Source organism: Zasmidium cellare (genome assembly GCF_010093935.1).
Source record: "Zasmidium cellare ATCC 36951 unplaced genomic scaffold M409scaffold_31, whole genome shotgun sequence".
Classification (NCBI taxonomy): domain Eukaryota; kingdom Fungi; phylum Ascomycota; class Dothideomycetes; order Mycosphaerellales; family Mycosphaerellaceae; genus Zasmidium; species Zasmidium cellare.
In genome coordinates, this window is record NW_022986975.1 from 445873 (window position 1) to 470772 (window position 24900).

The 24900-nt window shown below is 54.5% G+C and overlaps 12 protein-coding genes across 12 annotated transcripts; 7 read left to right on the forward strand and 5 right to left on the reverse strand.

Annotated features, from left to right (window-relative positions):
* Positions 1-293: 293 nt before the first annotated feature.
* On the forward strand, positions 294-676 carry M409DRAFT_57661 (uncharacterized protein; the record flags this gene model as incomplete). The annotated part of the gene is made up of 2 exons (XM_033813699.1): positions 294-310; positions 367-676. The coding sequence occupies 2 exons, from the start codon at positions 294-296 to the stop codon at positions 674-676; spliced, it is 327 nt and encodes a 108-aa protein (XP_033664275.1).
* A 485-nt stretch (positions 677-1161) lies between these two features.
* Positions 1162-2092, reverse strand: M409DRAFT_26423 (uncharacterized protein; the record flags this gene model as incomplete). The annotated part of the gene is made up of 3 exons (XM_033808105.1): positions 1162-1257; positions 1318-1341; positions 1391-2092. The coding sequence occupies 3 exons, from the start codon at positions 2090-2092 to the stop codon at positions 1162-1164; spliced, it is 822 nt and encodes a 273-aa protein (XP_033664276.1).
* A 903-nt stretch (positions 2093-2995) lies between these two features.
* Positions 2996-4360, forward strand: M409DRAFT_57663 (uncharacterized protein; the record flags this gene model as incomplete). Its single annotated transcript, XM_033813700.1, has 1 exon — positions 2996-4360. One exon carries the CDS (start codon positions 2996-2998, stop codon positions 4358-4360), a length of 1365 nt encoding a protein of 454 aa, XP_033664277.1.
* A 500-nt stretch (positions 4361-4860) lies between these two features.
* M409DRAFT_68639 (uncharacterized protein) lies at positions 4861-6535 on the forward strand (the record flags this gene model as incomplete). The annotated part of the gene is made up of 3 exons (XM_033817923.1): positions 4861-4947; positions 4997-6115; positions 6197-6535. 3 exons carry the CDS (start codon positions 4861-4863, stop codon positions 6533-6535), a joined length of 1545 nt encoding a protein of 514 aa, XP_033664278.1.
* An 823-nt stretch (positions 6536-7358) lies between these two features.
* Positions 7359-8894, reverse strand: M409DRAFT_68640 (uncharacterized protein; the record flags this gene model as incomplete). The annotated part of the gene is made up of 3 exons (XM_033817924.1): positions 7359-8008; positions 8400-8690; positions 8753-8894. The coding sequence occupies 3 exons, from the start codon at positions 8892-8894 to the stop codon at positions 7359-7361; spliced, it is 1083 nt and encodes a 360-aa protein (XP_033664279.1).
* A 3339-nt stretch (positions 8895-12233) lies between these two features.
* Positions 12234-14043, reverse strand: M409DRAFT_68641 (uncharacterized protein; the record flags this gene model as incomplete). Its single annotated transcript, XM_033817925.1, has 3 exons — positions 12234-13160; positions 13219-13494; positions 13558-14043. The coding sequence occupies 3 exons, from the start codon at positions 14041-14043 to the stop codon at positions 12234-12236; spliced, it is 1689 nt and encodes a 562-aa protein (XP_033664280.1).
* A 1172-nt stretch (positions 14044-15215) lies between these two features.
* M409DRAFT_26428 (uncharacterized protein) lies at positions 15216-15899 on the reverse strand (the record flags this gene model as incomplete). Its single annotated transcript, XM_033808106.1, has 1 exon — positions 15216-15899. One exon carries the CDS (start codon positions 15897-15899, stop codon positions 15216-15218), a length of 684 nt encoding a protein of 227 aa, XP_033664281.1.
* Positions 15900-16209: 310 nt separating this feature from the next.
* On the forward strand, positions 16210-16923 carry M409DRAFT_57668 (uncharacterized protein; the record flags this gene model as incomplete). The annotated part of the gene is made up of 1 exon (XM_033813701.1): positions 16210-16923. The coding sequence occupies one exon, from the start codon at positions 16210-16212 to the stop codon at positions 16921-16923; it is 714 nt and encodes a 237-aa protein (XP_033664282.1).
* Positions 16924-18077: 1154 nt separating this feature from the next.
* M409DRAFT_68642 (uncharacterized protein) lies at positions 18078-20015 on the forward strand (the record flags this gene model as incomplete). Its single annotated transcript, XM_033817926.1, has 1 exon — positions 18078-20015. One exon carries the CDS (start codon positions 18078-18080, stop codon positions 20013-20015), a length of 1938 nt encoding a protein of 645 aa, XP_033664283.1.
* A 432-nt stretch (positions 20016-20447) lies between these two features.
* On the forward strand, positions 20448-21403 carry M409DRAFT_26431 (uncharacterized protein; the record flags this gene model as incomplete). Its single annotated transcript, XM_033808107.1, has 2 exons — positions 20448-21075; positions 21126-21403. 2 exons carry the CDS (start codon positions 20448-20450, stop codon positions 21401-21403), a joined length of 906 nt encoding a protein of 301 aa, XP_033664284.1.
* A 367-nt stretch (positions 21404-21770) lies between these two features.
* Positions 21771-23364, forward strand: M409DRAFT_26432 (uncharacterized protein; the record flags this gene model as incomplete). Its single annotated transcript, XM_033808108.1, has 2 exons — positions 21771-21825; positions 21896-23364. 2 exons carry the CDS (start codon positions 21771-21773, stop codon positions 23362-23364), a joined length of 1524 nt encoding a protein of 507 aa, XP_033664285.1.
* Positions 23365-23493: 129 nt separating this feature from the next.
* On the reverse strand, positions 23494-24627 carry M409DRAFT_37295 (uncharacterized protein; the record flags this gene model as incomplete). Its single annotated transcript, XM_033810706.1, has 1 exon — positions 23494-24627. The coding sequence occupies one exon, from the start codon at positions 24625-24627 to the stop codon at positions 23494-23496; it is 1134 nt and encodes a 377-aa protein (XP_033664286.1).
* Positions 24628-24900: the final 273 nt, after the last annotated feature.

The following is a 24900-nucleotide window of genomic DNA, read 5'->3' on the forward strand; positions in this document are numbered from 1 at the left end:
TGGATATCGTCAGGCATTGTAAAGAATATACGGGAATGAAATGTCTTTATGTGAATGTCACGCGAGCATGTGCAAGTGAATCTCCAGCCCCGCATGTGATGCGTCGCCACATTGGTCAGCCACTTTTGAGACCTCAGGCTTCGAGCACTTTCTCAAGCTCACGTCGTCAAGTCTACAACTTTTTGCCAACAGCACTCTCTCCTCCAGACGCCTCTTGACTGAGTAACTCGAACAAACAACCGATCTGATCTCGGCGAGACCGCGACCTCCATCACCTCCAAACAACAGCGACCATGTCTCGCCATCATCCGTAAGTCTTACTCCAACTCTTCCCCCTCCAGCACCTACTAACCCACGTCCCAACAGCGACCTCGTCATGTGCCGCAAAATGGCCGGCACCTCGATGGGCCGCCTCTGCGACAAATGCGACGGCAAATGCCCCGTCTGCGACTCGTACGTGCGGCCCACGACCCTCGTGCGCATCTGCGACGAATGCGCCTTCGGCAACTACCAGAACAAGTGCGTCGTGTGCGGCGGCGAGGGTATCTCGGACGCCTTCTACTGCTTCGAGTGCACGCGGCTGGAGAAGGATCGCGATGGGTGTCCGAAGATTATCAATTTGGGGAGTTCGAGGACGGATTTGTTTTATCAGAAGAAGAATTTTAGGAATCAGTGAGAGGGTGGGATGGGAGTCCGATGGGGCATACACTGCGCAAGAAGAAGAGCAAAAGCGAAGGACAAGGATCGACTGCTTGAGTGGTAGCATGGTACAGGCCAAGGCAATATGGACAAGAAGGCCAACAAGCACCGGGCAGCGTTGGAAGGCGGTGACTTCAGTACCACCCAGGGTACAGCTACGGTGTCGACGACGGCTTGGGCTGTCCGAGTGTGGCTCATTATAGCAGTCACGGTGGAGTGGAAATAGCAGAATGCGATGAAATGGTATGACGACGAAAGTTCTTTTCCTGATGCGTTGTACTTATACATTTGCAGCAACCAGAACAGCGAAGCCCCAAACCGCTTTGTTGCTGCGTACTTAGCAAGACGTCGGCTCAACTATCCGCTCATCTCCATTTAAGCACCTCATAAGCAGTATGACCTGGTCCCAAGAATGGATGTCCACGGGACCCTCTGGTGTCGAAATCCAAATATCAAGCGCACTTATCCTCGACGAGTCACTTCGCTCTCAACATCTTTGTCACCGCTGCGCATCCAGCCATGATGATGATACTCGGCCCCACCCTGCGCACGGGATCCCTGGTAGTCGATTAGTTCCCAGGGAGGATATAGTCTTAGCCTCCGGTTGGAAGGGCGAACCTGGCAACGTTGATAGTCCTCGGGCTTCTCGTTTATCAGCATCAAGCACACCAACCAAGGGATGGACGCTTACATGAGGAAATCGCAGGCGGTCTTCTTGTGTCTCAAACTCATTTGAAACATCCCGACCACCAGTGGCTGTGAGGAAATCCTCCAAGCTAACGTCTGGAGACCGCCTAAACCGGACTTCGGTGAACTTGAACCACACCCTTGGAGGTTCTGGATATCTCAAGCGGGCCAAGCAGATTAGGATAGGGTTGACGGATCCATCATGGCTGTATATACCCTCTATTTTCAATTCAGAGATGCTGAGGCCCATGTTGTCTCGACAAGCGTTCACGAAGTCGTGAACAGTAAAAACGAGTTTCTTAGTGTGCTGCTCCCAGCGCACAATCAACTTCAAATGCTTCATGTTTCGCCACATCGTCTTGGTCGAAGCCATAGATCCAAGCGGAAGACCCTCCACCTCTTCGCTACGGGGATATGCAACTGGCATTGAAATTGTGACGATGAACTTCGAGCATTCATATAGCACGGGCAGTCCTTCATCGTGCAGCAGCTTGCAGGTCCGTAAGATAGCTGCATCATCAGATCCGGCCAAACACCTGGGGCGCTTGGAAGTCGTCAAGTATACTTGTCGGTCTCCAGTGATCTGTAGCTTTTCGCAGTAGTCCCAATCTCGCGAGAACAGGTAGTGGAAGATACGTTCGTGGACCTTGGCTGGAAGGCGGAGAAGATGGCAGATGCCCGTTTGCCTGTTCTCACTGCAAGACATTGTAGCCGAACGAATTGTCGAACAATTGCAGATAAGTGATGGAAAACGAGGCCGCCAACTCCCATAGAGTAGCACCGATGTACTCAAAATCTGATCTTGCCATCGCACAAGGCTGAGGGGTTGTCACGGGTTGCGTGGACGGTCAAGCCACTTTGCTGTGTACCTATGTAACGAGAGCTGACAACCTCAGGCCATGACAGGCCCAATGCCTCATGATTATCATCACATGCGTCTTCTGTTGTCCTCACTCAGTCAGTCTACTCCTTGTAGTGAAGGCGTAAAATGCTTTGTGCCGAGGAAGGACGAAGTGCGGTAAGCAAATCCGATGCCGCATTGAGTGGTGAGGATGTTGTTCGGGATCACTTTCACCGCCCCGTTATCGCGCACTAGAGAGTAGTGAAAAGGATAGATAGCATATCAGTAGTGTGTGCGACGGCCACTGAAGGCGTTACGTTAGGTCTATCTGCTGTGCTGTGTCGTGGCTAAACAAACCGGGCTTTGTCGTCACTCTGGGCCTTTTTTCTCACACTTTTTCGCCCCGCCGCGTGACAGTCATTGGCTTTTGCACCTCGTCCACCTCCATCCACTCTGCGTCCCACCACCATCCTGACAACACTACTGCCAAACTACAGCTGCGGCTCGAAGACTCTTCTTCCACGCTCCTCTCCATCACCACCCACCCTTTGACCAGGCTGAGGTTGGCTTTATGACTTTTCCGTCTCTCTTCACAAGCCAGGGTAATGACTCCCACCGCTCTTCTCCCGGAGAGCGCCAGACACGCCCTGTCACGATGCAGACGCAAAGACTAACGCTCCTTCAGACTACATCGCAGACCACCTTTGGAAGGCATCTGTGAACTGAAGCATCCGATAGCACGCAGTAATCGGTACACAAATCACGAATATGGCCTCCGCTATCTTTACCCGCACCTTCAAGCCATCCACCGGCTTCACAAAGCCTTTCAAGCCTGTCTTCCAGGTCAGGTACAATGCCACGGTGGTCAATGGCACCCCCCGATCGCCTCCGCCGCCGGTCTCCTCTCGCTCGACCAAGCCGTCCTTTGAGCGTGCTACGTTCACTATTCGCGATGGTCCAATCTTCCATGGAAAGAGCTTTGGTGCGAGGGCCAACATTAGTGGCGAGGCTGTCTTCACGACTTCTCTCGTGGGATACCCAGAGTCAATGACCGATCCGTCTTATCGCGGTCAGATTCTGGTCTTCACCCAGCCTCTTATCGGCAACTACGGCGTTCCTTCCTCCGCTAGGGATGAGTACGGTCTTCTCAAATATTTCGAGAGCCCCAACATTCAGGCTTGCGCTATTGTTGTCGCCGATGTGGCCTTGAGGTACTCGCACTGGACTGCTGTGGAGAGTCTCGCTGAATGGTGCGCTCGCGAGGGAGTCCCGGCCATCTCTGGCGTTGACACTCGCGCTATTGTCACGTATTTGCGTGAGCAGGGTTCGTCACTTGGAAAAATCACCATCGGTGAGGAGTACGATGCCGACGAGGATGAGGCATTCGAGGACCCGGCTAGCATCAACTTGGTGAAGAGAGTGTCCACCAAGGCGCCATTCCACGTGCCATCTCCAAATGGAAACGCTCACATTGCCCTGATTGATTGTGGTGTGAAGGAGAACATCATCCGCTCCATCGTGAGCCGTGGTGCAAGTGTGACTTGCTTGCCATACGACTACCCCATCCACAAGTCCGCCCACCACTTCGATGGCGTTTTCATCTCGAACGGACCCGGTGACCCAACTCACTGCCGTGTTACCAGTGACAACCTGCGCAAGCTCATGAACAACAGCCAGATCCCGATCATGGGCATTTGCCTGGGTCATCAGCTTCTTGCTATTGCCTCGGGTGCTGGAACGACCAAGATGAAGTACGGCAACCGTGCCCACAACATTCCAGCTCTGGACTTGAGCACTGGCAAGTGCCACATCACCAGCCAGAACCACGGTTACGCTGTTGACCCTGCGACTCTTCCATCGGACTTCAAGGAATACTTCACCAACTTGAACGACGGCTCCAACGAGGGAATGATCCACAAGTCCCGACCAATCTTCAGCACTCAGTTCCATCCTGAAGCCAAGGGTGGCCCATTGGACAGCAGCTACCTGTTTGATGCTTACCTCAACAGCGTTCAGCAGTACAAGCAGCAGCAGGATGTCCTGAAGGGCGGCAAGGACAACCGTCCAAGCCCTCTGTTGGTGGATCTGCTTGCTAAGGAGAGAGTCGGTGTGGCTCCTGGTCAAGATGCTTAAACTCACGAATGCATCCGACGGAAGTATTAACCAAATTGTAACTTTGAATATTTGAGCGTTTCTGCCATGAGGGTTCGTGGGGCCGGCGTTGGAGTCTTTTGAGAGAGCATGTTCATTCGACAACACAAATACCACCAAATGTCAAGGATTCCATGTTCGCAGCTTCGCGGAATTCTTCTCACCCTGGCTTGAACTGTTCCGATGCAAGCCGTATAAAGTCAACGTGCTTGTACGGCCGAAGATTCCAAGGCTTACGATCACTTGGCAGGGTTGTATTCAACTTTGGAGGCCGTGTGCTTGAGCTTCGAATTTCGCTGACTGCAGTGTCCACGCTAATGCACTGCATGCAGCTCTACGACACAAGCTGATGGATGGAGGTATGTCTGCGGGTTTTGGTGTTGTACAATGCCATGTGACTGACGTTGATAGCAGGTCTTCTTTTCAGCCGTAGCACCTCTCAGTCTGCAATGTGCTCGAAGCACAGATAGTCGTCCTCCACAATGGCTATCCTACCGTCCTCGTTGCAAGCCGTTCCTCTCCCAAGCCTGCTCCAGTCCATTGGCATTATTTCCTTAATCCTCGTTCTCGTACGCTACCCAATTAACAACGACCCTATCTAGCACCTAACACTCCCAGACACCCCTCCTTATCCTCCTCTACAACGTCACCCTGCACCCCCTCAGCTCCTACCCAGGCCCCCTCACCCACCGCGCCTCCCGCATCCCCTGGGTCCTCGCCCTGCAAAAAGGCCACCTCCACACCCACCTCCTCACGCTCCACAACAAATACGGCCCGATAGTCCGCATCGCTCCCAACGAACTCTCCTACACCGATCCAACAGCATGGAAAGACATCTATCTCAACCCGCGCATCAACCGCGCGGACCTGTGGTTCCGCAAACAGAACCCGCAAGAGCCGTACAGCATCATGGGCGCGAACGAAGACGCGCACGCGAAGTTTAAGAGGGCGTTTATGGGCGGGTTTTCGGACCGCGCGACTAGGGAGTGTGCGGGGACGATGGAGGGGTATGTTGGGGCGATGATAGACAAACTCCGAGAGCTTTGTACGAGGGGGCAAGGGGAGACGGTCGTGGATATGGTGCAGTGGCTCAACATGGTGACCTTCGACGTCTCCGGCGACCTGAGCTTCGGGTCGTCGTTCGGGAGCGTCGAGAACGGCAAACCGCACGCGTGGGTCGAGATCTCGAATCAATTCGGCAAGGGCATCGCGCTCGTGGCGAGTCTGAATCACTACCACCTCGGCCTGACGAAGTTGTTGCGGAAGATGATGCCCGCGAAGACGATGGAGCGCATGGCGTGGCATAAGCAGTTGACGCATGAGAAGGTCCGTGAGAGGTTAAGGATGAGCGAGGGCAGGAAGGATTTCGTGCAGTGTGTATTGGAGTATAATCGTGATGGCTCCGTGCAGGAGAAAGGACGGACGTGTACCGAGGAGGAAATCGAACTGAACATGTCTGTCCTCGTCTTTGCTGGGAGCGATACCACCAGCACGGCGATCGCGAGTACGTTGTGGTATCTCATACGGAATCCAGAATGGCTGTCCAAGGCCGTGGAGGAGGTTCGGGGGACGTTTTCCCGGGAAGAGGATATCCGCATGGTGACGACGAGTAAACTGGAAGTTTTGAACGCCGTGATCAGCGAGGGCATGAGACTCGGTCCGCCCAGCGCCGTCACGGTGCCTAGAATCGTCGGGAAAGGAGGAGAGGTCGTCTGTGGGAGGAGGGTGCCTGAGGGGGTAAGTCAAGTCCTTCCACCACCATGCCACCAATTCCCACCAACACCAACCACCAAACCATCAAGCTAACCCTCAACAAAGACCCTCCTCTCCCTAAACCAATACCCCATCTTCCGCTCCGCCACCACCTTCCCCGCCCCCAACACCTTCGACCCCTCGCGCTTCCTGGGCTTGTCCCGCGAGAAATCCTCTGCGGCGTTCTACCCGTTCCTGTTGGGACGGCATAGTTGTCTCGGGGAGAAGTTTGCGTGGGCGGAGATGAGGGTGCTTTTGGCGAGGTTGTTGTTTGGGTTTGAGTTGAGTCTCACAGGTGGTGAGGGTGAGGGGGTTGAGGGGAGGGGGTTGAGGGATTGGGGAGAGCAGAAGACGTTTATCTTTTGGCAGAAGGAGAGGTTGGGGGTTAGGTTGCAGGTTGTGTGATGATTTAGATCGTACAAAATGAATCACGAGAGCCGGGCATCTCGTGGCTGTCGTCTTACTGCTGTGTAGTGTCCACCAGTCGTCGAATGATTTCCGAAGGTGAAGGAAGTATACCTATTGTTTGAAGAGAAGCGTCATGTCCATGTCAATCGAGGAAAACACACATAATTACGTAGATAGAGCGTGTCAGAACCACAAGAACAGTCCAGTCCAGTCCATTTGTTGAGAAACTTTTCCTTCCTTCTTCGTCTGCTCAAGGCCCATGCATCCCTACACCTCTCACGTCGTGATAGTGTCTGTCAGATCATCGGCCTTGTCCTTGGTCTTCCCTATCCGTCCGATCGTTTCCTCCAAAATATCTTCTCTCAATGAACATACACATCTTTCCACCTCCAACCTCTCCCTCACATTCGACGCCGCGCTCTCAATCAAAGAACAAGAATTTCCATGATGGTGTATTGTATCAGTGAGTGTGTGTGCTCGGATCGTTTGTATCGTCCGTCAAAACAGAAGTAATAGTATGGTGTTTGAGTAAATTTGTGCACAAAGTCTGGCACTCTGTGCCCCGCTTTTGGTCGAATAGAAAAACGAGTGAATGTAGGGGTGGTCTTTCTGCCGAGATGGACAGTGGCGTGAGCGTGAATGTAAACAGACATCAACGTCTTTCGATTCCCGACACCGCCATGATCCTCGCGGGTATATCAAGAAAAAAGTTGTTCGGCCTTCCCAAAACAATCAACACCTTGCAGTGCCCCACTGCCGCTTAAATGCCATGTACGTGCGTTAAGTCGTCAAGAAGAAAGAGGTGTTGGTGGCCATTGGCCTATCCGCGGCTGAGGCGCGAGTCGAACGATGCTCGGGGATCCGGGTTGGTGACACCCAGTGGCCGCGAGTAGTCCTGTTGGTCTTGCATCGAGATTCGACTTCCATTTTCGTGGTTGGCGAAGAGCGCGGATGGATTGAGCCGTTGGTCGTAGACTCGAGCAGACTTTCCACTATCATTGGAGTGGCTGCTGTCCAGTGGGCTGACTGGACTGACACCTTCTGCGCCGGCAAACAGCATTGAATGTCGAACACTATTCTGGCCAGTCGGTGGTGTCACGTAGAACGAGTCGTCGTGGTCTCGTTCGCCCATGCTAGGACGATTGCGAGCGAGAAGTCCTGCCTTGCTGAGGACACTGACGTTTCGCGTCATGCTCTTTTTGGAGCCACCAGAAGTGCTGTTCTCGGCGTCGCGATCACTCATGCGCTTTCGTCGCCAGAGGAAGAACGCGGCTGCCAGGAGGAGAGCAACACCGGCGAGTGTGCCAATGACGATGCCAGCAATGGCACCTGATCCAAGTCCGCTGTGCTGTTGCTCGAGAGGGATTTGGTCTGAGTGAGAGCCTGATGCAACGACCGGTGTGCTCGTGACAGTTTGTGTTACGATCGATCCAGAAATCGTTGTCATGATAACGCTGGTGACAGGAGTCGCTGGCGGCTCGGACGTCGAGGGCTCTGACGTCGAGGACGAAGTTGATGTGGTCGACGGTTTGGCTGATGTTGTGGAGCGCGTCGTTGGTGTCTGTAGGAAGCAACGTTAGCAGATGGTTATACGATGCTGAATCGTAGTAAAAGATCAAGGGGTAATGCTCTGCAGGGTCGCGCGATAAAGGTGCAACCATACAGGTGTCACATAGGAGACTACAACACTTTGACTCTCACTGGGAGTCACTGTCTTCTCGATCGTTCTACTCACATAGCTCGTCGCGGGTTGTTCAGTTGTAGATGGTTCTTCGGTCGATGACTGCTCCGTGGAGGACTGAGAGCGGAAGTCAGTACAGGTGTTGATTGGAAGGGGGCGATGTCGCGTTGATGTCCCGACGGTCGCTTCGTCTTGTACTCACCGGCTGTGGTGTGCTGCTCGCACTTGATGCCCCAGCAGTTCCTGATGCAGCGCGAGGGAGCGCTACGTAGCCGTAATAGCCACCGTCTTGATTACCACATTGTTCTTGGGGATATCCAGGGCAGTTTTCGCTGCAATTACTCGTGTCGTCTTGCGAAGCCGGGATGTAGTTCGAGCACCAGCAGTTCTGCCATTGCACAATGGCAAAAGCGTACTGCTGGTCGTTACATGCGGTGTAGCAGGCGCCATTGGACTGGTATATATTGTTCACTGCAAGGAGGTCAGCGGTTGAACATGGGTTCGCGTCGAGCGCGCAGTTGGGCCTTGCATACCAGCACTGAAGTCGGACCCAGTGTTCTGCGTGGAGCAGTACGTCTGCGTGAGGCCGTCTGCGAACGCGGCGACACTCAGGCTCAACAGAGCCAGGCCAATGGATTGTGATCTGAAGGGCAGCATGTTGTGCAGTTTCAACATGGCCGGCGGCAACGGAATGTTTGGAGCGCTGGCCCGCGTAAGAATATATCGAGAGTGGGCGGCACCTGCCTATAGAGCTCGTGAGGAGTTCATGCAGGTGAGCTTCTTGCTGCGATGCTGGGGTGTTTCAGATACGGGGTCGGCTTGGCGGTCGCGCTGGTGGATATCGACGACCAGGGCGGAGATTTGGGGGTGCGGAGGCCTCGACGAGCAGGACTTTGGCTGTACAGGCAGTGGTGATGTCGACGATTCGGCAGGCTCGGGAAGGTATTATACAGGCCGGACGGGGGGCAGAAAAGAGGGCTTGGCCAGCAAGAATCTTCCAGTAATAGCAACAGCAACAGTGAATTAGGAGCAGTCCGGGCGGATAGCGTTTGTCGCAGCGGCCGGGCTGGCGGTGGTGGAGGAGGACGCTCTGAACGAAGGTGAGGCGAAGGCGAGACAACAGCGAGCGTGTCGAGCGATTGTGGTGGTGGTCGAGGCGAGGAGAGGAGGTGGTTTGGGCGGAGGTGGAGAGAATGGCAGGGAGAGGAGTCGAGCGACGAGTCCAGACAGCGTGGGCGAGCGAGCGCGAAAGGAGCAACGCCGAGCAAAGATATCGATCAGCAGCCGAGCGTCGCCAACGCCCTTAGCAGCAACTCTAACGCGCTCCGCGCCAACCACAGCCGCCCGCGCGATCCTGCCCACCGGCCAAGGCCTGCAGAAAACGAACTGCTGTGCCGATCGTTCCAGAGCCTCAGATCCTGCCTGCAGCGCGCCCAATTTGATGGCCACTTTGATTCAGAGGCCTCGCCCGCCGAACGCTCTCCGCCTGTTCTTCTGCCCAATCGCCCCGGCTGAATGATGGGCGATTTGATGAGCGAGATGTCTTTAAATTTCCCGCGCTGAGGATATCGTGGTCATGACGTGATCCAATCGCGCGTGAAGACGGTTTACTGGTTCCTTCTGACTTTATTCGATGTTTGTCTCTCTCTGACCTTTCCACCTCATCCGCTGCCTTCCAGCGCGCAATCCGCCGGCTCTCGTCGTCTTGTCTTCCTGCAAGCCACTCGATAAGGCGAGGATGTTAGGAAGCCTGCTGTCGACACCCCTCACCTCCTCGGCCTGGCGCTTCTCCGCGAAACCTGCCCACGGCTCGGCGCTGGACTGAGCAAAGGCCTCGTCGCACAGCTACGCCGCGCAGCAGGTAGGTACTGTCAGCACCGCAAGCTTTCAGGTGCTGCTGTGCGCCTCAACAAGGTGCCCTGCAGCCGACAGGTACTTGCATGTGCTGCCGCGGGAGGAGCACTGGATCAGATCTTGCCCTGCCGAACTGCTCGAAAGGTGATAGCGGGGTCTGCGTGAGGGTGTGGTGACTTGGGCGAGCTCGTATTGCGCTGCGGTGACTGCGTGGGATGTGATTCTGCTCACATTGATGGGAACATCTCCCACGACATACAATGACAATTTGAAGTGGCCGGGCGAGTGGTTGCATGCGTCGATGAAGTCCTCGCCCGCTCAACCCTCTGAAACAGTGGAATGTGGACTAAAACGACCTTTCAAACACCACTCCTCCGGTACAGCTACCCCTGGTCGACCTCTACTAGAAATATATCTCTGCATGAGCTATCCTACTCTCTTTTGCTCCTTCGCGGACGAGAGCTCGCCACTCACTCTAGCAGCATGCGGCTCATGTGAGAAGGCAATGCGCTTGCTATATCGAGTCGACTAGAGCACGTTTTCCCCGAGCTGCAGCAATCACAAGAACAATCGCAGATTTTCCAACTTCGACGAGTCAGTCTCATTGGAACATTCACTCATCCCATCACGCAACATCCTTGGACAAGACGTACAACAAGACCACCCTACACCTTGCTGGCCAGGCCTCGCAAACCCACCAAGCCACCTTCGCGCAACACTCTCACTGCACGCCTCCCAAGCACCCGAGAGCTGCATCCCTAGCTCCAACACTCCGACTGTGGCAAACCGGCACCAAGCAACCTCGACAATCTTGAATAATGGCGCTGTGGGGAAAGCCGGGATCATGTCTGTCTGTTTCACATGGACGCCTCTGACGACCATGATTCCAGCAAGCTCGTCCTAGACATGCCCGACGGTTTGGGATACCAGCACGCCAGCTCCAAGGATCATGTCCTGAGCTTCTCTTTCTGCCCAAGCCACGCAAACTCAACGAACATATGGTATGCGCGTCCTCACCTGACGAGGTCCAGATTGAGCATGTGCACATGTCACAGAGCTGGACTTCTACAGTACGGCTTCTTTATCGTGCCTGCTCGAAGTCGTATGATGCACTGCGAGACCTCCCTGGATCAGCTCCAATGGCCTTGCTTCATGATCATCTGATCTGCAGTATCACATATTGACCAGATCGGTCCACCTCAAACATATTTGCGATCCAAGATGTGCGGATGTAGCGTGCGGAAACCTAAACCCGTTTCCAATGGCACCTCGCATTTCTAGCGAGTGAGTTGAAGTCCCTACTGTTTCGTGTTTTCTCATCATCATCGATAGCATCTGGGCAACAAGGTCGACTTGCTCGACAACAATACGAACAAACTTCAACACCAAACCCCATCACAAACACAATGACTCCACCACCTGCAGTGATGCTCCCCATCCCAAACCCCCGGCCCTCTCGCCAAAAAGACCCACGGTAACGTGGCAGCCATCCCTTCCACCATATACCACAAACCACCAACCACCGCCTTCTGCAATGCATTGCATTGCAACGCGAACGCCACACACACACAACGAAGCCCCAAACCCCCGGCTTGCTCGGGAGCAGCACAATACGCCTTCGAAAGATCTAGAACATACATGTACCGATCCTTCACGAGAGGATTCGCGAGCGAGAGGGAGTGGTACGTACGCATTTCAAGCCTCCTGGTTTCGTGTGAGATGGCTCAATCCTTCCTGCAAGTCAGCGCGGGCGGCGACGGGTCCTTTTTTTTTCGATAGTCCTAGTCTACTACCAGCCTCGAAGTTTACTTCGTTTCTTATATAAGCACGTGTTCGATTCGAGACACGCTAGACTGGACTCCCAGGCACGAGGTACGAGAGGGATGTATGTACTTCAGTTCAACTGCACTTTCGGTGCCGAGGCAGCGCGGTAGGTGAGCTTGTCTGATAATCTCAGAGAAGCATTGAAGAATCTTGCAGTTTGAATGATGATAAGAATGATTGACTCTTTCCCTTCAACGCTCCATTGGTATCTCGATCAATGATAAAACCCACACATGCCCACTCGCACAGCAGAGGCAGCGGCCATCCCTCCCAAACGCCATGCGAAAAACACAACCTCCCCTCCCACCTTAACGCCCTTATAACCCGAACACAGAATCACCCATGCGGATCATAACTCCTATACGTCGGCGGCCGTCCTATACTATCCGCATCACTCCCATCCCCACTCCCCAAATGCCCACTACTACTACTCCCACTATGCACCCCACCCCAAACATTCCACCCTCCCTGCGGCGGCGCCTGCCCCCGATACGCCGGATGCACGCTCCCGCTCGGCGCGGTGGGGATATTCGAGCCGGGCGGCGGGCCCATGCCAGGATGATAGCCCGTGTCCTCGGCGTCGAAGTCGGAGAATTTCGTGGAGGAGACGTTCTCGCCGTGCGAGAGGGGTGGGGAGGCGGCGCGCGGTGGGCGGTGGAGGGACGTGCCTAGGTCTCCGCCGCCGCCTATGTCGTCTTCGTAAGCGCGGTAGGGGCTGCTGCTGGGGGCTTGGCCGGGGATTTGCGAGTGGCTGAGCAGACCCGCTCTATCGTCGTAGGAGCCTTCTCCGCCGACGGTGTCTGAGCGTCCGCGCTTGTCGTGCAGTTCTGTCGCTTGCTCGCCTGTGCCGGCGTATGTTGGTTCGCTGTAGCTTGTGTTGTCTGCGTTTAGCTTCGTGGGTTGGTAGCTGATGTCTTGGTGTCTGTGCTTCGCTCCCACGAACATCCATCTGAAGCCTCGCGCCAGGGCTTTGATGATGTCCCAGGGGTTCGCGGCGTCTAGGATGGCCTTGATTCCGAGTCGGCCTCCTTGATATCTCGGTGCGCCTCCGCTGTAGCCGGAGCCGGGGGCCATTAATGGATCGGTCGACATGTGCTTGACGCTGTAGGGTTTCCAGGGGTAGGCGAAGATATGCATGACGGAGAACACAGCCATCTCTATGCACAGCAAGACCGATGGAATGCCAATCTTGATGTCTTGATATGCCAGCTTCTTAGTCGGCTGAAGAGGTCCTGAGCCAGAGGAGAGGAAAGATATAACAATCTAAAAACTCACAAGTCAGCAAAGCATCCCATCCCTCATGAGGGGTTCGCAAACGTACAGTCTGCCAGAACGAAAAGAAAATCACCAGCTTGATGCTCAGCACCTTCAGGAACGGCTTGTGCTCGGCCAAGTCATCCTTGAGCTGGATGTAGAACTGAATGACCATGAACATGGCCACCGTCACGGACACACACTCAAATGCCAGCACCCAGATATGCGCATACTCGGGGCTCAGCGACGCCTCGCAGTACCGTCCAAAGGCCTCGGAGATAACCGACACGATCGTGAAGAAGACGCGAACGAAGCAGTATTGGAAGATGCCAGCCCAAATGACCTATCCCAGAAATCAGTGTTACAATTCCACAGCCTCTCTTCTTCTGTAGCATCCGCAACTCACATTGAACCACGTCAACCCACTCCTCGGCTTCCTAAAAGGCCCCTTATTCTCCCCACCGGTACACTTCTGCAACCAAAAAACCCCCAAAAACCAATTCTTCGGCTGAATCCCGCGAAAATACTCCTTCTGCTCATGCAAGTCCGGCGCGATATAATAGCACAGCAAGCTAAAGAAACTCGAAATCGCAAACGCCTCGTAGCAGTCCCGCAGGACCTCGAAGTAGACCGCTTTGCGATAGAACATGTAGCTCAGGAAGCTGACGACGCTGTAGACGGGGATCATGAAGAGGATGCGGATGATGTGTTTTTGTTCGTTCGGGCGCAGGTAGTGCAGGGCATGCATGGCGATTAGCCAAAGGGAGATTATCACGGAGATCAGGCCGAAGATGGCGCAGAGAAGGAGGCCGAAGTGGTGGAAGGTGAAGTCGTGCCATAGGGGGTCTTCGACGATGTGTGCGTCTTCGAGCGTGGTGTTGCAGGGCGACATGGTTGCGGTTTTGGATGTATGCTGTCGCTGCTCTTTTCTGTCTCACTGCGCAGCGGCAGCGCTGCTAGGTGGTGGGTTCGCGCGATCGTTGGTTTGTTCTTGGAGGGGTTCGGTTCGGTCGGTGAGATGTTGGATTGTATGCGAATCGCGGTCGTGGACGATGAACCTCCCTTTCCTCCACACACACTCTCTTTCCAGCGCTCCTCTCGATATCGATACTCGTTCACCAGGAGGAAACCGTGTCGCAAACGAGCCCAGCGCAGCGAAATGCGAATTCCGGACGAAAGTACCTAGTTTCACGGATCGTGGCTGGTGCCAACGCGCCAACGCTGATGACGAAGAGGCGGACAGGGACAAGAAACGGTCAAGCCTCAAGTCAAGCAAGAGCCGTGCTTGGACAAAAGCTTCGCCTCACACAAGTAAATAACTCTCGAAAGATAGAAAATAGCCGCTGCTGATGGATGAGAGAAAGAACAAGACGTCCGGCAAGAGAAGAACGAAGCGCTCATCCCCATCCCTCAAGCGCAGCACTTCGTGTTCCTCTCGTTTCGTGAGGCTATGCTGGCTGGCTGCTAATAAGGATCCTTTTAGTGCACTTTTTGGGCTCCTGCATAAGACACCAACCCTGACGAGAACGAGAACAAGTGGAGTGCCGTTACGCAACACCTTTTTCTTCCACTGTGCACACTTTCCTCTTCTGTTTGCTGTGCATCCGTTAATAACAGTACGCAAGAGGCACTTCGGCCCCAGTTCTTCATTGGTTTGACGGAGTATGCGATCGACAGGCACCAAGTCGCCGCCGCGGTTACGGAGTGGGGAGTTGGCGGTCCACTTGCTGCTGTGTTGAGGCCAAGCATGGGATCGGAGGTTTTTGAACCTAACGTGTATTTCCTCCAGCGGTTGAATATCTACGACATGGACAACCTTGCTGCTGTTGACCAGACATGGCTGTTGCAGACTGGAAAGGTGATCTTTCACTTCGGAACACAAGTCAATGGTATCGGGAGGCAGAGTACTTGGAAATCAGAAGGCAAGGGACATCGCATGCATCATTTCCCCTCTGTTCACAACTCTCCTTCTATCGAAGTCACTCACGTCCTCGTGCATCCCCCATTCTTCACTCAGACTCTCCACTCCCCCATCAGCCCACTCCCACACCCTCTCCACCTCCCCTACTCATCCACAACCCCCAACTCATCAAACCCCCGAAAAACCTCCCTCCTCAAATCCTCCTCCAAAAACTCATTCACAAAATCATAATCCCCCAAATAATTCACCTCCTTCCGCTCAAGGTCCTCCCTTGCCATCCACACCCCATCGCAATACCCCTCCCGCATCTCCTCCTCCAACACCCCCTGCGCATCCTCCGTGACAACCCGCACCAGGACGACTAACCGCCTGCCGTCCTCCGCGCCACAGAGGTAGGTATACGGATCGACCACGCTCTTCGCGGGGGTGGTCTCCGCCAGCGCCATCGACAGCCACTCCGTCAAGTCTCTCGTATCTGCGTTTTCGTCCGAGGACGAGATGGTGGCGACGGGGACGTGGAGGATGTTTTCGTTGGACGAGTTGGGGACTTCGGTCAGCCAGACGCGCGGGATGCTGTCGGTTTGGTTGGTGGAGTAGAGGAGTATGGGGAGGGAGAGGGAGGTCAGAGTCTGGGAGCGTTCGTGGGAGATTGTGTCGAGGATGGTGCGGACGGTGAGGTCGGTGACTTGGCGGTATTCGACGGCGAGGAACGGGGTTTGGTCGGGTGGTGCTGGTGGTGCGGTGGGGTTAAGAGGCTCTGGTGGTGGAGTTGAGTAGAGGTTTTGTCCTGTCATGGGGAGGTGTCTGGATCCGTTGTTTGGGTCCATGTTGTTGGTTCTCCTCTGATATTGTGGTTGAGGTTGTAGTTTTCCTCTGCTTCGTGAAGATGAACGCCGTCGTTAAGTACATGACAATCTCTGTTTGCTTGCCACTGTCTCTCATGAGGATGTTTGTCGATGCTCCTAGTCGTCAAGCTGAAAGGGCGAAGGGTCCAGAATTAGCAAGATCGTGAAGAATAGAATGTCGAGCATGGTGTGTCTCAGGCGAACGGTGATGTGTTTGTGACCAGGTATGATATTTGAACGTGACATTGCCCTGAAGAGGAAGGGCATAGAGCACCATCTGTGGATCCATGAAATGGGCAAGAATCCAGAGATCAGAAAGCCCAAGCCCAAGCCGCCGCGCAGTCGAGAATCAAATTTCTCCTATGAAGACGACGGCTGTGTGGCGACTGCCATCCAAGAGAGCAATACCGCATCGAACGACCAGGACTTCGATGACCCACTCATGCGACCAGGCCCTGTTCCCCTATATCCTTATGGCCTCGGCTTCATGGATGTAGGGGACTTCCAGGTAGTGTGCCTCGACGTCTACACCGTCGTCTACTCTGTCAACCAGGATGATGGTGTGCTGCGAGTCTGGTTGAATAAGATTGCAAAGGCGGGCGGAGAAATGGAGCTCGAACCTCCAGGTCATAGGTACAGCGTTGGTGAGGCCGCAAACGTCAAATTCGCCGCACTGCGATTGCGGATGCTTGACGAGACCCCTGCGTCGGCTGGTCTGGAGATAGATACGGTCGTCGTGTCGCAAGACGATGCCGTTGGTCGACTGGTCGTGGCTGTGCTAGTGAGGTCTTTGGATACGAACGAGGCACTGGCCGATACGCAGCGCGAAAGGGGCGTGGAGGGACTCTGGTGGGATGAGTATGCGGTCAAAGAGGGCGCTGGTATCATGGAAGGCGAAATTGGCGACGAGGAGTTGAAAAGACAGGTTTTGAGGGGGTTTGATGTATTGAAGGAGATTCGGTTTCCGCCTATAGACAGGAGCCGACGTGGATTGGTCGATGGATAGGGGGATAAAGCCGGTGATCGTTTTGACCAAATAGCGGTGAATTTCGGCCGTTAGATTGCTGGAGCTGCTGCCAAAGATACATTGTGGTCTGAAGAAAATCGTCAACTTGTCTCTACTATCCTGTCGTCAGCTGGCATCACAAGCAATCGCCACATGCTCACCTAGAACTGAGAAATCTCAAATCCATCCCAATTACTTCGCGCAAGCGTCCCTCGTGGAGCAAGATGGACTTTTGGAACGGTCTGCGACTTGACTTCCCGGACCATTTCTGCGATGTCGTCTCCATAGCCACGGTTAAGCTGCAGCGGTGAGTCGAAGAAAAGATCCACCCTCGAAGTCTTGACCCGGCTGATATCTGGAATTGCGGAAAGGTAGCTTCTCAGCCGTGTCGTCAGTCTCGATATGTCCTTAGCGGAGAACCCGGCCAGATCAAGTGATACGCTTCTGATATATCGGAGTATACTGCATAACTGCAGTTCTCCGACGGGGTACTCTGAGTGAAGGCGACTTCGCGTCGGCTTGAAGTCCGGTCGCCGACCATCGATGATTACGCGAAACTCGAGCTGTTGATACAGGAAAGACATTCCTTCGTGGTGGAGTTGTTTGCAGGTTCGGAACAACTTGCTGCAGCCTTTGAAACTGGGTGGCGGGACCACGAAGGAGCGACGGAGGATCGCGTGGTTGTTGTTGATGCGGAGCTCTACCCGTCGAGTATCGCGAGTGTCGTAGGGTGTGTCTGTGAATAGATAGGAAATGATAATGTCTCTTATTTCTCGCGGCAGTGCAAGAAGAGGGGAGGAGGAGGACATCATGGTGTCTGATGAAGCCTACGAGGACTGGATTGTACTTATGAGATAGAGGAGATTGATGAAGACGAAGTGTCAAGATAGGAGCATGTTTCAATATGTACGAGGAGATGGTTGATTTTTGGGTGATCTTGAATCAGGAGGCAGTGCCGTTGCTGCGGAGTGGTCGAGGTGAAGTCAATCCGAAGTGGGGCACTTGCCGGTCAATATTCGACCTCAGGCCGGCCACAGGTGCACCATCATCACAGGCACACGACCACTCGCTTGAGGCTCCTGCGACGATCCAAGGACAGCCTGTGGTCATTGCCGACACTCACCACAGCCCCTGGACGCCCTACACGAATCACGATGTCGTCGTCACTCGCTTCACTTCTGAAGCAAACTCACCTCGACGACCACGAAGAGGTCCTCAAACAGGCCAATGCAGCGCTGAAGCAGTCCAAGGGCGATCTGGAAGCGCAGCATGTGAAGGTTGTGGCGCTGCTGAAGCTGGACAGATACGAAGATGCATTGACGGCACTGGACGCTGGCGGCGAGAAACTGAACGAGAGGGCAACTCTCGAGCACGCATATGCGCTGTACAAGAGCGGAAAACCGGCAGACGCAGCCGAGCTGGCACACAAGAACTCGCAAAGAGGATCGCAACATGTTGAGGCACAAGCAAGATACCGCACTGAGGATTTCGCAATAGCTGCGGATCTGTACAAGGAGCTTTCCTCAAGCCGGGGAAATGATCTTGAGGCTGATCTGCGCATCAACTCAGGCGCGGTGGACGCTCAGCTAGAGTGGTCAGGACGTGGAGATCTGGTACAGAAGAAGAAGCCTGGACGAGAAGACCTGGACGCCTTTGAGACCGCATACAACGCTGCGTGTGGGAGCATAGCACGTGGTGAACTCGGCCAAGGCGAAGTGCTGCTCAGACGAGCAAAGGACCTATGCAATTCTCTCGAGGACATGAGCGATGAGGAGAAGCAGACTGAGCTTCTCCCTATCACTGTTCAGCACATCTACGTACTCTCAAGGCTAGGACGAATCGAAGAGGCGGAGGCTCTGGCTCAGCATCTCAAGGCTGAGGACATCGCAGATGCTATCACACGGCACATTGCCAAGATCAACAACGTCGCCCCCAAACACGATGTCAATCCATTTCTTGCGCAACGGCTGGTGACCACGGATCTGGACTCGTTCAATCCTGACTATCCCTTCCAGTACCAGTCCACGATTTTGAAACGGAATCAGTACGCTTCGGAACTGCAAGCTCTGAAATACAGGGGTACTGCCGATTCAACAGCCAGAACTTTATCACAACAATCACTTCCGACAACTAACCCTTTCTACACCTCACTATCTGTCGTCAACGCAGCGGCGCACGCCAAGGGTCAGGCTGGGAAGGAGGCTATCAAGCAAATTTTATCTGTCTTGGAGAAGCGACCAAGCGACGTTGGCCTCATCCTGACCATTGCACAGCTCTATGTGTTGACTGGAAACGCAAACCTGGCGCTCACCCTCCTAGAAAGCTTTCTCAGTCGACTCGAGCAGTCCACAAATTCTACGGAGCAGGACGTACGCTTTGCACCTGGTCTTGTGGGCGCAACTGTGAGCCTCTACGACAGCCAAGGTCGAACATCTCAAGCCCGCAACGAGCTAGCCAAGGCGGCTCGATACTGGCGGCGAAAGCCCAAAGAGCGACCTGCTGGCCATGTACACTTGTTCAAGGCGGCGGGAAGCGCGCTCTTGGAGTCCACGGCCCCCGAGGACATCAAATTAAGTCGCGAAATCTTTGAAGAGCTCCACAATGCCGACAAAAACGACAGATACGCCGCTGCCGGCCTTTTGGCGGCATCACCAGATGAGGCGTCGGACAGCCAGATAAAATCGCTGACCCCGATAGATCGATTGGTCAGTGGTATTGATGTTGATGCGCTTGAGAGCGCTGGCATAGCTCAACCGCCCTCTACCATTTCTGCGACTACCACTAAGAAGCGACCTGCCCCCGAGCCGAAGCAGAAGAAGGCCAAGAAGATACGGAAGAGTCTGATACCCAAAGACTACGATCCGAACAAGAAGCCAGACCCTGAGCGATGGCTACCTCTACGAGATCGCAGTACCTACAAGCCCAAGGGCAAGAAGGCGAAGGCAAGACAGGCATTGCACAGCCAGGGTGCAGTTGGCAATGACAGCGAAAACAGCCGGCCAGCGACACCAGCAGCTGATGTTGTGAAGCAGAAGCAAGGAGGCGGTGGAGGTGGCAACAAGAAGAAGAAAGGCAAAGGCGGAAAGTGGTAGACGGCACGGCAGCTGTGGTATCGAACGTCTCGACCAACGAGTCACTTGTCAGTATGTTCTCTGTACCTGTGTTGTGGATCGCGGGTGTGTGGGGGAGGCAAAAACGCACCAGACATCCTATGGCCTCTTTTCACTTTTGCGGCGCAGTTCAACTACCACACCATTGGCAGTGGCTGTACGTTGCGGCTGATCTTTGCAGGCTCGCATCCTAAACTGCCTCAGGTATTCCGGCATAGTGTACGGTACAGGTTCATGTCAACGTGCCCCTTGGCAGGCGCTTGCCATCATTGCCAAGGCGACTTGAATCCTTCTGCGGATCTCGCAGCCGGCTAACTTCAGGACTATCACCATAGCCATAGAAGCCGGCGGCAACATACATAATGGCGTCTCGCTGCTCTACGTTCGCAAGTCGAAGCGACCCAAGTCGACAAGATGAAGGGCACGACAGCTTTACTTCCGATCCTCTCGACCCTGTTGCACTCTACCTCAGCCTTCGTTAACTATGTCACATTCGATGCCAACAGCAGCGCCCCTACCGATGGCTATCAGACCTTCAGAGCCAACGACCGAGCGGCCAACGAAACCCACGCAGTGAGCTTCAGCTACGCCAGCAACAGCAACCAGAATTGGACATGGACTTTGAAGACCAGCGATGTTCACATGCCGAATATAACTGGCACGAACCTCGACACTGCGCAACCGAACGGGCCAGCCAATCCTCATGTTGCTTTCACTACGTATGACTTTTCATGGCCTCAAGGTGGAAGTTTGAACGATGCAGTCAAGCAAAGCAGCGACCAGAATAACGGCGCGTACGCACCTTCCTGCATGTACTTGATCTGGGCCCAGTTCCCGCTCAATGTTTCGGCAAAGTACGATCCCTCGTCAAGTGACTGCACGAGTGCACTCGGGGAGGCGTGTGTGAATGCGATTGTTGGGAACATGACGGCATCAACGCGATGCGAAACGAACGACTTCCCCCCATACTTCAAGTACCGAGACGAGTGCGCCGATTCGTTTGGTGCCATTGAGGGTGGAGGCTGGGCGACTCAGGCCTATGGTGAGTTTTGTGACATATGTATGGAAATGCCTCACTGACTGAATGTCCAGCATTCGGAAACGCCACTGCACCCTCAAACCAGACCTCTCTCCAGAGCGGCCAGACCTGGGCTTGGACACTCAGTGACCCATATTCGGCGGGCAACTCGTCGGCATTCGGAACGGCGACGGAGAGGTTGCATGTCGTTGGGCTGTCGTCAGGAGGACAGAACCGGCTGTTGTGCAATCGCGTTGCTGACAGGGTGGAGAATGCTGGTTCCTCGGCGGTACGCATTCAAGGCCTGGCTGTCGTCAGTGTCATTGCCATCGTCGCTGCTATTGTGATGTAAATACCCATATAAAGTTAATCTTACTGCTGTTGCCTATTCAGACTTAGCGTTTCATGTGACGGTTGACGTTGGGTGAGATGAAAGCCGCCTCCTTTTCATAAGATACATTTCTTCACGCGACGACGCGTGACCGGGCATCCTGATGTGTTTGTTTGGGACCAGGTACCAGGTCGATTACAGTACTTTTATTCTGAGAGTTCCCTAGCGTTGATGATGCCATTGCTAGAGCTCGGGATTCGAAGTTTCGGCACTACCGTGCCAGAGGTCGCATAAAGAGCAATTGACTCACGTCACTTTGAACCATGACACCTCACCACCTCCAACTCTTGCGACACCAGCTCATGTCACAATTGTTCGAAGCCCAAAGATGACGACTGCCCCCAATGGACTGGTTCACGCCGCCGCCGACACCTTCAAATTCAGTACGTGCTCCCAGCCGCAGACCGAAAACTTTCACATGCGCCATTAGAACTGATAAATCGTGTGGTACAGAGCGCATCAAGCCGGAAGACGAACGCGAGAACCCTTTCGTGAAACTCATCCCGAACCAAGACATCGCCATCGTCCCCTCCTTCACCCTCGAGTCCGGCGCGACGCTCTACAATGTCCCCGTTGCGTACAAGACTTACGGTACCCTCTCGCCCGAGGGCGACAATGCCATGGTCATATGCCACGCCTTGACGGGCAGCGCAGATGTGAGAGATTGGTGGGGCCCACTGCTTGGAGGACCTGGGAAGAACGGAGAAGAGCCGCGCGCGTTTGACATGTCGAGATTCTTTGTGGTCTGCATCAACAGCCCCGGCAGTCCGTACGGCAGCGCGAGCCCCGTCACGGCGAAAGATGGAGATCCGGAGAAGGGACACTATGGACCAGAATTTCCTCTGACGACCATCCGCGACGACGTCAACCTCTTCAAGGTGCTGTTGGACGATCTCGGCGTAAAGCAGATCGCGACGGTCATTGGAGGGTCGATGGGTGGGATGCTCGTGTTGGAGTTCGCGTACTTTGGCAAGGACTATGTCAGGACCATCATTCCGATCGCTACGTCTGCTAGGTACAGTGCGTGGGGGATCAGTTGGGGTGAGGCGCAGCGGCAGAGCATCTACTCGGATCCCAAGTATGAGGATGGGTATTACTCGTTCGATGACCCGCCGGCGAGCGGTCTGGGAGCTGCACGCATGTCGGCTCTGCTCACCTACCGGAGCAGAGATTCTTTCGAGCTTCGTTTTGGACGTAACCATCCGGATCCGACGCAGAAGAAGCAGAATATCAATGGTCCACAGAGACCTCAGACGCCGAACGGTGAACACTTCGCTATTCACAACGAGGGACACAGAAATGTGGGCTCTCCGAGGCGCGCCTCGAGCGAGAACTCGCCTGTGAACGAGTCTTCGCCCAAACTATCTGTGCAAGATCCGCAGTTCTCAGGCACGACGGAGTTGGAGGTGGAAGCTAAGCCAGGCCGCAAGAAGATTTCCACCTACTACTCCGCGCAGTCGTATCTGCGCTACCAAGGCGAGAAATTCATCAAGCGCTTCGATGCGAATTGCTACATCGCCATCACGCGCAAGCTGGATACGCACGATGTGGCGCGTGGACGTACCGACACGACTGGGTCGCCAACGCCGGAGCAAGTGAGAGAAGCCCTCGCTCTGATCGAGCAGCCGACATTGGTGTTGGGCATTCAATCCGATGGCCTCTTCACCTATGCTGAGCAGCAGGAACTCGCTATCGCGATTCCGAACAGCGAGCTGAAGACGATCGATAGTCCTGATGGCCATGATGCGTTCTTGCTCGAGTTCAAGCAGGTCAATGGCTTTTTGCGTGATTTCATGAAGAGGGAGCTGGGGCATATCATGTCGCGAGAGCCGGTCAATTGGCCTCCTCAGCAGGAAGAGAGCACACAGGCGAAGGCCAGTGTTTTTGGGGAGGCTGAAGTGGAGGATATTACGGCTTGGTGAGGTTGTTCTCCTGGTCACGAGGAGATATTTGAGATGGCTGTGATGAGAAAATACTTGAATGTCTGTTCACTGTTCATGGTCTTGATGCTGAATGCTCTCCCCAACTTGTATCGTGACGGTCCTAGACGACTAGCACTGGAATGCCACGCCCTGCTTCTTGACCATATTCTTGCCACCACCCGCAAAGCCAGTGCCTTCGCTGCTCAGCTCCACCAACCCTCTCTCGACCTTGCTCTCCTTTTCGCTGCTTCCATCGTCCTTCTTCCGCTTCGACTTGCGCCCAGGGGTAACGTCCTCCTGACAGACATAACACCTCACAGTCTCATCATGCTCCTTATCATGCGCCGACTTCTCCGGTGCCTTCTGAAACTTGTCGCTACAAGGTCTGCAGAGCACATGTCCGCAAGGCTTCGCCAGAACGGCTTTCGTTGCGTTCGATAAGGCTTTATTGCAACTCGGGCACGTTCTCGAAGACTTGTCGGCGCTGCTGTCTGTCTTCTCCTCGTTGAACATGACCGTGACGAGTTTCTTGAGCGTAATGTCGTGCGGCTGATCTGCCGCAGAAGCCGGACAAGTCGGATGTTCCTTGATCGCCTTCAACGCAGCCTTCTTATTATCCGGCGTCTCACTTGGCACCCAGAACGACGGCAGCTCGCTCTTCGCATTCTTCTCCTCAGACATAACCCGCTTGACCTTTTCTCTCTCATCATTCGCCAACCTCACCAACTCCTCCTCATCGACCTCAAACTTCCTCTTCGTCCCCTTCGGTTGCCCCTCCACATCCTGCTCAACGGTGACCTTCCCACCTTGCCACCCGACAATCCTCTCACCCCCCTTCTTCCCACGAGACCTCACACTCAAACCCGCCTGCACCTTCTCAAACTCCTCCACAGCCCTCGCCCGTGCCTCCGCATCCTCCAAATCCTTCTCCTCTTCGTCCTCCAACTTCCTCCTCTCAGCTTCTTTCTTCAATCGTTTCAGTTCCTTGTTCTGCGCGAGGAGGTTGCTGAGAGCGCACTCGCGGCAGAAGAGGTGGCCATGGCTGGGACAGGCGACGGGGTCACGCGCGGGGAGGAGGCATAGTTGGCAGCTGCCGAAGGGCAGGAAGCTGTCGCGGGTGAGGCGGGTTGCGCGCGAGCCCCAGGTGGATTTTAGCTCGTTGCGTTCGTGCGCGGTGAAGAAGGCGAGGGAGGTGTTTCTTTTGCCTGGGATGTCAGTTTGTTGTACATGTGAAAGCGGTGATGAGGACTTACTGTGCGACATGGTTGTTGTCGGTTCTGCGATCTACCAACCGTGATGTCCAGGAAGCTAAAGATATCCGCTTTGCATGTGAAAGACCAGCCTCAATGCCATAAATCGCGACATAGATCGAACCGCACATTCTGGCCCCTCCACGCGCATCCAACCAACCATCTCTTCACGTGCCACAAACCACGCCGAATCCCTGCCCTTGCGTCTCCGACATCACCTCCTCCATCCTCCCCTGCTTGCTGCTCGATGCCGCGTTCATAAACCCAACAAACCCGCTCTTGGTCG